General features: G+C 60.8%; 1 protein-coding gene across 1 annotated transcript; it reads left to right on the top strand.

The window, feature by feature from the left end:
- The first annotated feature begins 11570 nt into the window (after positions 1–11570).
- Positions 11571–13140, top strand: OPRD1 (opioid receptor delta 1). Its single transcript, XM_054223901.1, has 2 exons — positions 11571–11913; positions 12608–13140. Exons 1-2 carry the CDS (start codon positions 11574–11576, stop codon positions 13138–13140), a joined length of 873 nt encoding a protein of 290 aa, XP_054079876.1. The 5' UTR covers positions 11571–11573.
- Positions 13141–13390: the final 250 nt, after the last annotated feature.

Below are 13390 nucleotides of genomic sequence, written 5' to 3'. Positions count from 1 at the left end.
GATGGATGGATGGATGGATGGATGGAAGGAAGGTTGGATGGATGGAAGGTTGGATGGATGGACGGATAGAAGGTTGGATGGAATGATGGATGGATGGATGGATGGATGGATGGATGGATGGATGGATAGAAGGTTGGATGGAATGATGGATGGATGGATGGATGGATGGATGGATGGATGGATGGATGGATGGATGGAAGGCTGGTTGGATTGAAGGATGGATGGACAGACAGACGGATGGAAGGTTGGATGGATGAATGGATGGATGGACTCCTGTTTGGGTCACCCGTATGGGTCCGCTCTCACCACCACGTAACCTGGTCCCTGCCTCTCACTGAGTCTGGTCCCAGCACGTATCCCATCCCCAGGATGCTCGAAGGGACACCGGGGTCTGTGGGGACCATGTGTCTCCGGCCTGGCCACACTCAGTCCCGACCTGGCAGCTTCATTAATCACGGGGGATTCGTTAGAGCACTTCCCCGCCGCTCCTCGTGCCTTGCTTTCAAAGCAGTTTCCCTGCGGGAGCCCATTTGGCCTCTGGCTCGGGGCCCAGGGTCCATCCCTGGGGGGGGTGTCTCAGTGCAGAGCTCCCCCCCAGCCCTCCCGCAGCACCCACAGGGTGCAAACACCACCCTGCTCTTTTTACATGTTGGTGGATTTTTTTTTTTTTTTTTTTCTGCCGGATGAGGCAGCCTGGATTTCCAGCCTTGTGGGAGCCTGGATTCCGTCTCCAACTTGCCATCTTTGACCTGGAAAACCCCGGCGGCTCGGCCTCCAGCCGTCCCGGCGAGGCTCCTCCTGCAGCAGCAGGAGCTATTTTAGCTCGCTCTGCTCTGCCCAGGTTGCTGTCTGCCTCGCTTAGCCCAGCTGCCTCCTCGCCTGACGATCCCCCTCCCGGCTCCTCTTACGCATCCCGCTATTTTTAGGCTTCGCCCGCAGACCCCGGCGATGGGTTCGCAGCGCGGAAGGCAGACGGCTTCGCCGAGCGGAAGGGAAAGGAGCTGGTGGGCTCGACGGGAGCCGTTCCCTCCCCGTACCACGTTCCCTGGCCATACCACATCCCTTCCCCGAACCACGTTCCCTCCTTCCCCGCAGAAAAGGGGCTGCCTTCGCTACCGGGAGCAAAGCCGTGCGACTGAAGTCCCTCTCCCGGCAGGGTGCAGATGAGAGCGCCAGGAAACTTTCCGAGTTGATTTTTTTTTTTGACTTCTGGTGCTGTGAGTTTGTCGAGGGGTTTATTCGTTGGCTGCCACCCCCCCCCCGGGGGTTGTTTTGGCTCCTCTTCCGCACCCGGGGATGCGACCCTCCGTCTACCACCGGCCCCACAAAATGCTTTTGTCGAGGGGAAGCGGAAAAGCAGGCAAGGAGGTGGAGAAAAAAGGTGATGTGTCCTTGCCCGCAGGTACCGTCCAGCACCGGGTCACGCCAGAGCGCTAGGAAGGGTCACGGGCAACGACAGGACGAGGATGCGGCACCCGCCGTGGCATTTCAGCCCGTCCCCATCCCCGCAGGATCGATCGGAGACGCGGAGCTCCGGGTCTGAGCCGTGTTTGCTTTAAAGGCAAACGGAATAACCTCCTTGTGCAGCTTCGGCGGGCGAGAAAGCGGCACACGAGCTGCAAGGCCCATACGGCCGACCGCTCCTCTTGCCAAATGCAACCCTCAGCCCCACTGGAAGCCGTTGCACCCGGCTGCCCCAGCGTCGCTTCTTCCAATTTGGGGCAAAAATGCAGTAAAAAGGAAACTCAAACACCGGGGAAGGGGGAATAAAAGGCGTAGCTTCCCCTTCTGTGTGTCACAGCCCTGAACTTGTCACAGGCAGGACTCAAGCTGGCTGCCAAACTTATATTTAAATTCTATTTATATATATATAAATAAATATAATTTATGCATATATAGTTATAGATAGACATATTCTTGTAGTTCTATACCCAGCAGAGCTGCCCTGGTGATCTGACTCCCCACTTCCCGCCTTCCATGGCCACCGGAGCCCCGATGCGAGGCTCTCTGCGACGGGACAAGGTGAGCGGCACATAAGGAGGCTCGGTGTCCTCCCGAGTTCCCAAAAATCTTCCGGGAGAGATCGTCTCCCACCGTTTCCTCTTCCGTTAACCTCCAGAGATTCCCGTGGATTTTGACCCGAGTCCCGCCGGAGCAGATTCACGGCTCCTGCGTGTTGTTTTTTACGGCCATTTTAATTAAAACCAATAAATTCCGCAGGGGAAGAGGGTCTTCCCATGGTGAAATACGCCCCGTCGAGTTTGCAGCCTCTGAATAAATCAAAACGCCGCTGTTAGCAACCGAGGCTGTAAATCGCAACCCCCCCCCCTCTCCGGATGGACCCCAGCTCCCCGGGCCGATGAGCACCATGAATTTTCCTCCTCGACAGCCCGAGCATCGCTCTCGCCTCCTCGGTTTGATTTAACGCAGGGGTTGGTTGGAGGGGGGGGGGGGAGAGGCAGCATCCCCCCCCCCCCCCGTTATCCAGATTGCGGAGGAGAAAATACGAGCTCAGGCGATGCTACGGAGAACTTCCTAAGAGGAGCAATCCCCACAGCGGAGCAGGGCTCCAGCCAAGATGAAGTGGCACCGGTAAAACCCGGGGTGCAGAGAAGCCCCGGCTCCCACCGGCGATGGGTGAGGACCTGCAGGAGCCATCGCTTCCCTTCGCCTGCCCCGTGCGCAGTCCTCGGGCTCCGCACACCCCAACGGGGCGATGCTCTCCCCTCCGATGGGACCTCCCTGCCTCAGTTTCCCTGATTTTGAGAGCTACATCCACGGCGGTCACCCGGCTCTTCAGGCGGAGCGGCAACTGAATGCAGGCGGATAAACAGCAAAGCCCTTTAAAGATTTTTCCATTTGTTTTATGTATCCGCTGGGTTTATTTTTAACATTCCAGCTGGAAAAAAATAAATAAATGCCCAAGCTGAGCCGAGAGGCTGCGTTTGCTGGAATCTGCCAGGATGATTAGCCCTTTGCAGCTAACTCCTTGGAAAAGGGTCAGTGCGGGGTCTCTGGCTGTGCCAGGAACCAAGCGAAGGGATGAGCCCCTTCCCAGGGAGCTTCTCAACCATGCTAAAAGCTATTTCACACTCCCCGACCCGGCATTTTCCTCCCGCCGGGAGCGATGGGCAGCCGGACTGCGTCAGAGCTGCGCACAGCAGAGACGCAGCACCTTGCTCAGGGCCTGGGAAGCTGCTTTCACCCTGGGAAGGTGATTAAACCCTGATTCCCGAAGGACACGCACGTGCCGGATGCAGCCCTCTGCCCCGCTCTGGCTTTCCGTGCCTCCTTGGGATGGAAACCCATCCCGGGGGGTGAAACAGCCGGAGAAGCTGCGGCATCCCATCAGGATGCAAAGCGCAGGACCCAGGGCAGATACAGCACGTTAAAACCATCCCTGTGCTCCAAATTCCCGCCCGTGCCCATCCCACCATCCCTTCGGGATGAAGCTGGGACGGCTGCCACCGAAACCCTCGTTCCGTGACAGGCAAAAACCCACCACCACAGCGTCTTTGCTGCCTCCTCGGTCAGCGGCCCAGGAGCTGTTTACCATCTGAACCATCGGATGAATGAAAAGCCATTAATTCCCTCCGAGGTGGTTTTATGAGGCTCTTGATGAAATATCTGGATGCTTCGACACTGCGGGAGTTTTATGCCGGCAGAGCGCTGCGCAGCCTGAAAACCCCATCTCCAGGGTTGAACCAGCTGCTGGCCTTCCCTGCATGTCCAGTGTCCCCTGCTCCGTCCCTCTTGAGCCAAAAGCACCCAAAATTGCAGCAAAACCTCCTGTCTGGCCGAGACAGCTCTGTCCCAGGGCACAGGGTAAGGAATTAGTCCACCCCCAAAGCAATGAGGCGATGGAGGCACCCCAAACCTGGCTTCCCGCCGGGTCTCTGGGAAAAATAAGGCTCCTGCTTTGCAGACTCTGAAAAAGGGGCGACCTGCTGGGGGGGGTCCTGCCCCAAGGAGGCGGTGGGGGGGTGACCCTCAGCATCCCACAAGCCCACCTCTGCCAAGCAGGCGGTGCTGATGGGTCCCTGTTTGCGCCCCCACCCTGCAGCATCCCCCTAAATCCCTCACCCTGCAGCAGCATCCCTCCTTATCCCCCCCAGCATCCCTCCAAAGCCCCCCCAGCATTGCTTCCCAAGTCCCTCTTCAGCATCCCCCCCCCCAACCCCTCACCCCACAGCAACCCCCCCGATTTCCCCCACTGCCTCATCAAATCTGCCCCTCAGCTTCCCTCCAAAGCTCCCCCCCAAAAACAGCATCCCTCCCAGTCCCCCCCCAAGCCCCCACCCCACAGCTTCCCTCCCGAATCCCCCGGCAACATCCCCCCAAACCTCCTCAGCATCCCCCAAATCCATCCCGCACCCTCACACCCCCCCCCAGCACATAGGGGGAGAGAAGGAGGGGAGGGGGGGAAACGCACAGGGCAGGGGTGGCGTGGATTGGAGAGACCCCAGCTTTGCTCTGGGGACAAGAGGGCTGTTTGTCGTGTCCCGTCCCGTCCCCCCCCCCCCCAGGCTTCTTCCAGACAAAGAAAACCCGAAACAGCCATAGCGCCGACATACATCACCCCCCGCCCCGCAAGCGCCCAGGGACCCCCGGGATGTTCGCCCCCCCCAGCCCTCGCCGGCTCCGGGGGAGGGCGGCAGACAGGGACCATTGCCGCGGGGGGGGGGCAGGCAGGGACTGGGGCGGGGAAGGCAGGGATGGAGGGGGGAGAAGCAGGGCTGGAGAGGGGGGTGTTGGTAGGGACCTGGAGGGTGGGAAGGGGGGGGGTGTCAGGCAGGGGCTGGGAAGGCAGGGACCGGGGAGGGGGGGGGCGGGGAGACAGCGAGAGGCAGGTGGGGACCTGGGGGGAAAAAGGCAGGAGGGAGCGGAGGGATGGGGGGAGGCAGGCAGGCATGGGGGGGGGGGAGGGGGGCGCAGGCAGCGACGGGGAGGAGGCAGAGACCCGGGGGGGCGTGTGACAAGGACCTGTCGCGGGGAGAAAGGCAGACACGGACCGAGGGGAGGTGGGGGGGGACAGCTAGGGAGCAGCGGGGAGGAGGCAGGGGGTGTAGGCAGGGAGCTGCCGGTGGGAGGCAGGCAGGGGTGGTGGCAGGGGGGCGGGCAGGGCCGCCCCCGACCCCACGTGGCTCGGGGGACACGCCGGGTTTATAAGGCGCCCCCGGCCGCTGGGGGGTGGGGGGGTGCGGGAGGCGGCGGCGCTGGGCGGGAGCGGGACTCGAACCCGCGGCGCTCGGATGCGTGAGGTTGCCGCGGCGGGGCCAGGGCCGGCCGCGGGCCATGGAGCTGCCCACGGAGCTGCCCACGGCGGCCGGTACCGCCTGGGGCAACGGCACCGGCTGGGTCCCCCTGCCCGGCCACGGGGCCAATGACACGGGGCCTCAGCGGGCCAAGAACGCCACCTCCATCCTCATCGCCATCGTCATCACCGCCCTCTACTCCGTGGTGTGCGTGGTGGGGCTGCTGGGCAACGTCCTGGTCATGTACGGCATCGTCAGGTGAGAGCGGGGCGTCCCGCAGGCACCCCACGCCGGAGGGGGCGAGAAGGGGGAGCGAGGGGGTGTCTGGGGTTGGGGGGGGGAAGCGTGTGCAAGAGGGGAGCGTGCGCTGGGGGTGAGTGAATGTGCACCGAGGTGAGCGTGCGTCGAGTGTGAGACGGCAGCCGGAGTCACTGCGCACCGGGGGTGAGTGTGCGCCAGGACTGGGTGTGCACCGGGGGTGAGCGTGCACCGGGGGGTGAGTGTGCACCGGGGGGTGAGTGTGCACCGGGGGTGAGCGTGCACCCGGGGGTGAGCGTGCACTACGTGCAAGAAGTGAGATGGCAGCAGAAGCGAGCGTGCACCGGGGGTGAGACGGCGGCAGGAGCAAGGGTGGGCATGCACCGGGTGCTCGTGAGCAGGTAGCACCGGGATGGGTGTAGCGGAGGGGTGTGATGTGCGCGAACAGCGTGTGTGTGAACACACACACACACACACACGTGTGCGGAGGATGTCCAGGTGCTGTGCGAGAGGTAAAAAGCAAAGACTGTGCGCGGAGCAGCACGCGAGTGGGCATTTGGGGGGGGGGGGGAAGCTGGGGGACACACCCCGACCCCGGCATCCGCGCGTTCCTCACCCCTGCGTGAGGACCTGGGGGAAGAGGAGCTGCAGGGCTGGTCACGCCGTGGTTTGGGAGAGGTGACGGGCTGGGGGATGGTTATTTCCAACACCCAAATGCCACCGCTAAGAGCTGCCCTGTTCGCGGGGAGGCTCCCGAGTCCCCGAGCACCCACCCCGCCGCCGGGGGAGAGGGGCTGGTGGGATCCCACTTGTACCTACCCCCCCTCCATCGCCGCGACCTGAGATGCTCAGGGCACGAATTACCGGCCCCAGCCCATTCCCGGCCCCGCTGCGAGCTCGTGTTCGTGCCTTCGGCATCTCCCGCAGCCGCTGACTCCTGCCTTTCTCTAACAAAGAGCAGGAGCCCGCATCGCCCAGCCCCACCTCACACCGCGCCCGAGCCATCCTCAGCACCCCCCCGCCAAGCTCCTAGTACCAACCGCCACAGCGCAGAGACCCCCCCTCACGTCCCAGGGGACCCCGAACCCCGCTTTGGCTCCGTCCGGCATCACAGGGGGAAAGCAGGCGCCGGGGCTGGTGGAGGCACCTCTGCTGAGGCTTTCCCTGGGCAGGGAGGGGGGTTCTGCTGGGTTTTGACACCCCGGGACAAGCTGCAGGACACCAATGCCCCCCCTTTTGGCAGACGGGGCAGGGTGAGACGCTGCTGCGTCCAGGCCAGCGCTTCTGCCGGGGGGCAAAAGATCCTGCCCGTAGGAAGAGCCCCTTTATCCGAGCCGTTGGTTGATCCTCTCTGGGTCAGATGGGTTAACGTGGCCAGGGCTCGAGTTAATACGGGCCAATAAAGCCAAATCTCGCAGACCACCACCAGGGCCCCCCACTGTGGTCCCCAGACCCCCCACCCCGGACCACTGCGGGATGGCAGCGGAGCGGGAGCTGCGCTCACCATCTACACCCCGCTGTCGATGGGGCAGAGCCTTCACCACCCCCGGCCCGGCAGGACGGAGCGGTCGTCTGGCCCCCTCAACGCACCCCATCCCACACCCGAGGTGGCTTGTCCTGGGGGGGGGGGGGAGGGGCCGGGGAGAATTCATGGTGTAAATCCCAATTCCCATCACCCCAGGAATTGCTGTAACCCCAGCCCAGAGCCAAAACCCCAGGGCCAAATCAAAACCTGTGGCTGGATTTAGGCAAAACCCCCCCGCACACACACCCCCGCCTCCCCAAATCCTCATTTTTTTAACCATTTCCATTCCCCCCCCACTTCCCCCCGGCGCTTGCAGTCCGTAAGGGTCATTACAGGAGGGTCAGCACAGCCCGGCAACTGCCTGCGCACGAAACAAATGCGGTGACTCACCGCGGGGGAAGGAAACCAGCCTGAAACGTGCCCACCAGCCCCGCTGGGCTGCCCATCACCCTTGCGTCTGGCTCCCCCCTTGCCGGGTAGCTCCGCTACCGTGTATTTTTAACCATGGGAGAGGGTGGGTGGCAGGGCGGGGGTGTCGCTCCCGGACTCTACCTGATGCCAGAGGGGATTTTTCATCGACTCGAAGCGGCTTCAGTAAAAAAAAAAATAAAAAAATAATCGGCCCTAGACTGAAAAAGCAAATGAAGGTAATTGTCGCAGAGGCATACGCCACGTACGGTGTCACGGTGAAGGATGAGCGTTATTAGACCCCCTCCAGCTGGTGCTGCTCTCGGAGAAGAGGGAAGGCATTTCGAAGAGAAGGTTTTAACGTGCAAACAACGTCCTCCCTATTTAACTCACCGACGTCGCCTTGGAAAGCCTGACTCTGCAGCATCCCCGCATCCCGCCACCGGCGTTTCCAGCCCCCCGTTTTCCAACCCACCGGCTGATACTGGAATTAAATGCGTCTTAATTGAACGGAATTAAATGCCGTCCTCCGAGCCGCTGGGGCCGTGGGGAGCCACAGAGCCCGGCATGTGCCTTTGTCCCTTGCGTGGCCGAGACCAGCTGGAGTTTGTCAGGTGTTCGCTGGCAGAGCTGCTCCACGTTGGTTTGGGCTGGGACCGGTTCAGCGCCGCTGGGGAAACCCGTATCCATGTGGGATAGGGCTGTGAAATGGGATGGGCTCGGGTTCAGACCTCCCTGCCGGGGAGATGCTGGGAATCTGCCTTGCGGCCCTGGGGGATGTCTCCTGGTGTCACCTCCCGCCGCCGCCAGCCTGCGGGCACAGCTGGAGCGCGTCCTGCGGGGCTCGGGGACCTCGGCGTCCCCGGGGGATGCTGAGGATGCCGCAGAGGCCGTGGGTGCCAGGGAGCGGGTACACACAGGACCCTGTGCCGTGGCCCCGGCTGAGCTCCCCAAAGGGACACCTCGGACACCCAGCACCCCGAGAGCCGAGCACAGCCCGGACCCAAAGCCCCCAGGGAGCTCAGCCAACCCCCCCACCCCCAGCACCCTCCGACAGCCCTGACGGCGACCGGCATTGCAATTACCGCTGCATCGTCGTCAGACGCTTTTAAAAAACACCCCTGGAAGCCAATTCGCAGCTGCGAGCTCAGGCTTGCGAGCGCCCACGGCCCCGCAGAGCCCATCAGCCCCCCGCCAGCCCCCCCCAGGGGCTGCCAGGGCGTCCCTTCGCTGGGCGCAGGCTTCGTTCAACGGGACTCTTTAAACCCAAGGCTTAAAGCTTTTTAGCGTCTCCAAGAGTTTTGCAAGGGGTTTCTTTCGCTTATTTATTTCCACCCCCCCCGGAGAGGTTTGGCGAGCTAAGGGGGAACGCAGACGCCGGCATCGCCGCCGGGATGCCGGGATGCGGAGCCGCCCTGCGCTCGCTCCGTCCCTTCGAGCATCATCCTTCCCTCACACACCTCCCAGATCGTTTCGTTCAAGGGCGTAACTTCCCAATCAAGGCACCGGCTTAATTGCGATGGGTTTGGCGATGGGTTTGGCAGCCCCCGGCAGCTCCATCAGCAGGAGCGGCCGGTTGGCTCTGCTGCGGTGGGATAAACCTGGAGCGACGGCTTCATTTGTAGTTCTGGCGGGGAGGGGGGTCACCACGATGGACCCCCCCACCCACCCACCCCATGCAGTGGGTTTGACCCTCAGCCCAGTCCTGGAGGGGGTCAAATCCTGCCCCAAAACCCCAGCTCCGGGGGATAAATTAAGTCATCCTCATCATCCCAGTCATCCTCATCATCCCGGTTCATCCCCATCATCCCGGTTCATCCCCATCGCTGCTTTGCCCCCACCAGTACAGCCCCATCCTGCCCCAGGGAGGGGGCTACAGCCCCGGCCCCCCTCCCCCCGCCATCTCTCAGGGGGTTGGGGACACGTTTACCCCGCACGGCCGAGCACGGCGTGAATAAGGGATTTTTTTTTCCCCACTTTACTCGAAAAGCAGAGATCAAAGAAGTGTGAATCTACCCGAAACAACTATTTTTTTATTTTTTTTTTTAAAACTAGGTGAGGCAAAAACCTGACAATAACACAAATTCTCAGGTTGTTGTTTAACCTGGAATGAAACTTTTTTCTAAGAGACGCCTTCGCAAAAGAGCTCGGAACATAACGCTGAAGAGAACTGAAAAGGGCTTTTCAAGGAAAAGACTTTTTTTTTTTTTAATGCCATATTTAAAATTTAAAAAAAAAAAAAAAAACCAACCCAAAAAACCGAGTTCAACTCAAATATTTCCACCCTCGGGCAAGGGGCTGCCATTTGCAGCCGAGGTGGATGGGGAGGGGACGCCGTTGGAGCTGGGTGCCACCCCAGCTGCTGTTTTACCCCCAAGAGAGATGGGGTTTGCAGCCTCCGTCTCCTGGCTCTACCGTGTCTTTCCCCCCCCCGACCCCCGTCGGCACGCTCTCCTGACCCTCCTGACATGGAGAAATGGATAAAACGAAGGGAATTGATGTTATCGGCAAGCCCAGGAATGCTTTTCCGACGCCAACCCGCTCTCCTGGTCTCCAGCTTGGGTGGAAGAGCATCAACCACCCGAGATCGGAGGCGTTCGATGCCCTCACCCCAATTTACTCCACGTACCCCGTCACGCCATGGGATTCTGCCGGCCGGACCAGTATCTTTTCATCTGGCAACCAAGGGGTTGTCTCCCCCCATGCACCGGGGCCGAATTCAGCCCCTCCTCTGTTGAGGACCCCCACCCCGGGGATGCTACGGGCAGGTTTCGCCAGGCACGGAGAGGCTTGTCTTCAAACCGACGCTTTTGGTAATTAATGAGGGTGCATCTAAATGAGCTCGGGGCTGCGGGGAATGCACCGGCTGGATGGGAGCACACGGGGAGGGTTGGAGCCGCTGGCGTAGCCCTGACTTCAGCCTCGCAAACAACCTGGCGGGGAGGGGGAGAGGGCTGCAGAGCCCCCACCCCAACCCCAAAGTGTTGTCCGTTGGGGACCCCCAACAGCCCCGTTGGGAGCAGGGATGAGCTTCCATTTCAAACCAGATGTGCCATTCAAGGCATCACCTTGAGCAACACCTGCAGGGCTGGATGCCCCGAGGACATAGAACCATAGAATCCCAGAATGGTTTGGGTTGGAAGGGACCTTAAAGCCCACCCAGTGCCACCCCCTGCCCTGGGCAGGGACACCTCCCACCAGCCCAGGTTGCTCCAAGCCCCGGCCAACCTGGCCTTGAACCCCTCCAGGGACGCACCCATCCCCAGCACCCACCAAAACGATGCCTCATCCCTTCAAGGAAGGGTTTTTGGCACCCAGGACCAGGCGTTTCTCTTACCGGGATGCGATGAGGACCAGAGCCGGCGTGCCAGCCACGGGTGGCCGCAGCCCTTGACGAACACCCCGGGGGACGCGGCACCGTACCCCGAGCCACGTGGCGTGGCCGAGGCAGCCAGGCTTCCCCAAAGGCTCTGGAGCTCCAGCCTGGCTAATTGGGCTGCTTCCAGATGGCCTGTTTCCGGGGGTAATCGATCCAATTTCTGCAAGTAAACTCGACAGGGAAGCAAGCTAGATAATCACAATTTACTGGGTGGAAAATCAGATATAAAGGAGGTTTCAGGAGGTAAAAGGACATTGTGCAACTGATTCGGGGAAATGGAGTAAATCGATTTAATTAGAGAAGCGACTCCTCTGAAAATTTCTGCAGATTTCCTTTGAATAAAGGCAGCCACGGGAATGAGTGTCCTCTCCCTGGTCAGGTAAGGGATAGCTGCTTCAGCAGGTTCTAAGCCACGTTCTGCAGGTGCTGGATAAGGTCTCATGTGTACGTGTGACCCCCTGCTCAGGCACCAGGACTTCAACACACACTAAAACCATGCACGAACCCAAGTCCTTTCTCAACGTGCTCCTTGGGGTCCATCCAAAAAGCTGCTGAGCACGGCCACGCTGCAGAAGGGCACGTTGCAAGCATGTACCTTTGCCCACCGAGGGTGATGGCACCTTGCGAGCAGCCAAGGAAAGCCAGGCGGTGTCCCCTCCTCATCACTTTGACTGCCCGCACACATACTTGGCCATGGTAAGCCAGCCCTGACCGTCTGGCCTTCTCTGCCACCCCCAGGTACACCAAGATGAAGACAGCCACCAACATCTACATCTTCAACCTGGCCCTGGCAGACGCGCTGGCCACCAGCACGCTGCCCTTCCAGAGCGCCAAGTACTTGATGGAGACCTGGCCCTTCGGGGAGCTGCTCTGCAAAGTCGTGCTCTCCATTGACTACTACAACATGTTCACCAGTATCTTCACCCTCACCATGATGAGCGTGGACCGCTACATCGCCGTGTGCCACCCAGTTAAGGCCCTGGATTTCCGCACGCCAGCCAAGGCCAAGATCATCAATGTCTGCATCTGGGTGCTCTCCTCCCTCATCGGCGTGCCCATCATGGCCATGGCGGTCACCAAGTCAAAAGGCAAGTGGCTTCTGGGGAAAGGTCCCCTCCTGTCCCATCTGTGACCCTCCTGGCAAACCCTGATTCTGCAGCAGGTTTGAGCTCGGGGATGGGCACACCTCCGTGCGGCCGTAACCATGCCCTGCCATGGAAAATCCTCACGGTGTTATTTTCCATCTTGGCTGCAGAGGTTGGAAACCGTCCCAGAAACTGTCTTCCCGCTTCCCCATCTCCAGTCCAACCAGTGCCTCTCCCCAGCTCCTGGCACGCAAATCACGTGCATAAAACCACCCCCAATGGTGATGCAGAGTCCCCGGCTGGCCCACACTAAGGTCTGCAGCTCCCGTGTGAGGACACCAGCCCTTGGCTGCTAGGAAAGCTCTGGGCATCTTGAGGAAGTGGACAGGTTTCAGTGGAAGGTGACATGGGGACATGTCCACCACAGGGGTGGGGAGGGGACAGCGTAGGGATGGCCCAGGAGGCTCTGCAGGGAGCAAGTCCCTGGGTCACTGCACCCACTACATCCCATCGGCACCCCAAGGGCAGGGGGCTGGTGGCACAAAGCGCCTGGGGAATCTCTCCAAAGAGCTGGTGGGTGGGCATGGGTCTCCTTGTGTTTTTATCAAGCACGGACATGCCCCAGCCATGACCAAGCAGACGGTATTCATGGCAGACACTCCACCAGCTCCCTCTTTGATTGTCCTCTCTCCCACAGATGGGATGGTGCTGTGCACGCTCCAGTTTCCCGATCCTCCCATCTACTGGGACACCGTGACCAAGATCTGCGTCTTCATCTTCGCCTTCATGGTCCCCATCTTGGTCATCACCATCTGCTACGGGCTGATGATCCTTCGCCTGAAGAGTGTCCGCCTCCTCTCAGGCTCCAAGGAGAAGGACCGCAACCTGCGGCGCATCACGCGCATGGTGCTGGTGGTGGTGGCAGCCTTCATCATCTGCTGGACGCCCATCCACATCTTCGTCATCGTCTGGACGCTGGTGGATATAGATAAGAAGAACCCCTACGTGGTGGCCAGCCTGCATTTCTGCATCGCCCTGGGTTATACCAACAGCAGCCTCAACCCCGTCCTTTACGCTTTCCTGGATGAAAATTTCAAGAGGTGTTTCCGAGAGTTTTGCCTGCCTTTCCGAGCCCGCGTGGACCAGAACAGCTTCTCCCGCGCCAGAAACACCACGCGGGAGCGCATCTCCACCTGCACCCCTTCTGAAGCCCGCAACAAGCCGGCATGACTAGACGTGGGCAGCCTCCAAGGGGGCTGCCGGGGCCACGGAGGGGACGACCTGCACTCAGAAGTGACCCAGGTCACCACCACGGAGCTCTAGCAGAGCGGTGGCCTCAAAGACTTTTTCATCTCGGAGAACCAAGGATGGGGGAACATCCCATGACCCAAGTCATGTAGGGAGAGGACCAAAAGGAGAAGCAACCTGGGCAGAGCTGCTCTGCTGCTGCTCCCACCGCGACTGGGGAGATCCGACGGCC

This window comes from Rissa tridactyla, chromosome 18, assembly GCF_028500815.1.
Source record: "Rissa tridactyla isolate bRisTri1 chromosome 18, bRisTri1.patW.cur.20221130, whole genome shotgun sequence".
NCBI lineage: Eukaryota > Metazoa > Chordata > Aves > Charadriiformes > Laridae > Rissa > Rissa tridactyla.
The sequence above is the reverse complement of the archived record's forward strand: the minus strand, read 5'-3'. Positions and strand labels throughout refer to the sequence as shown.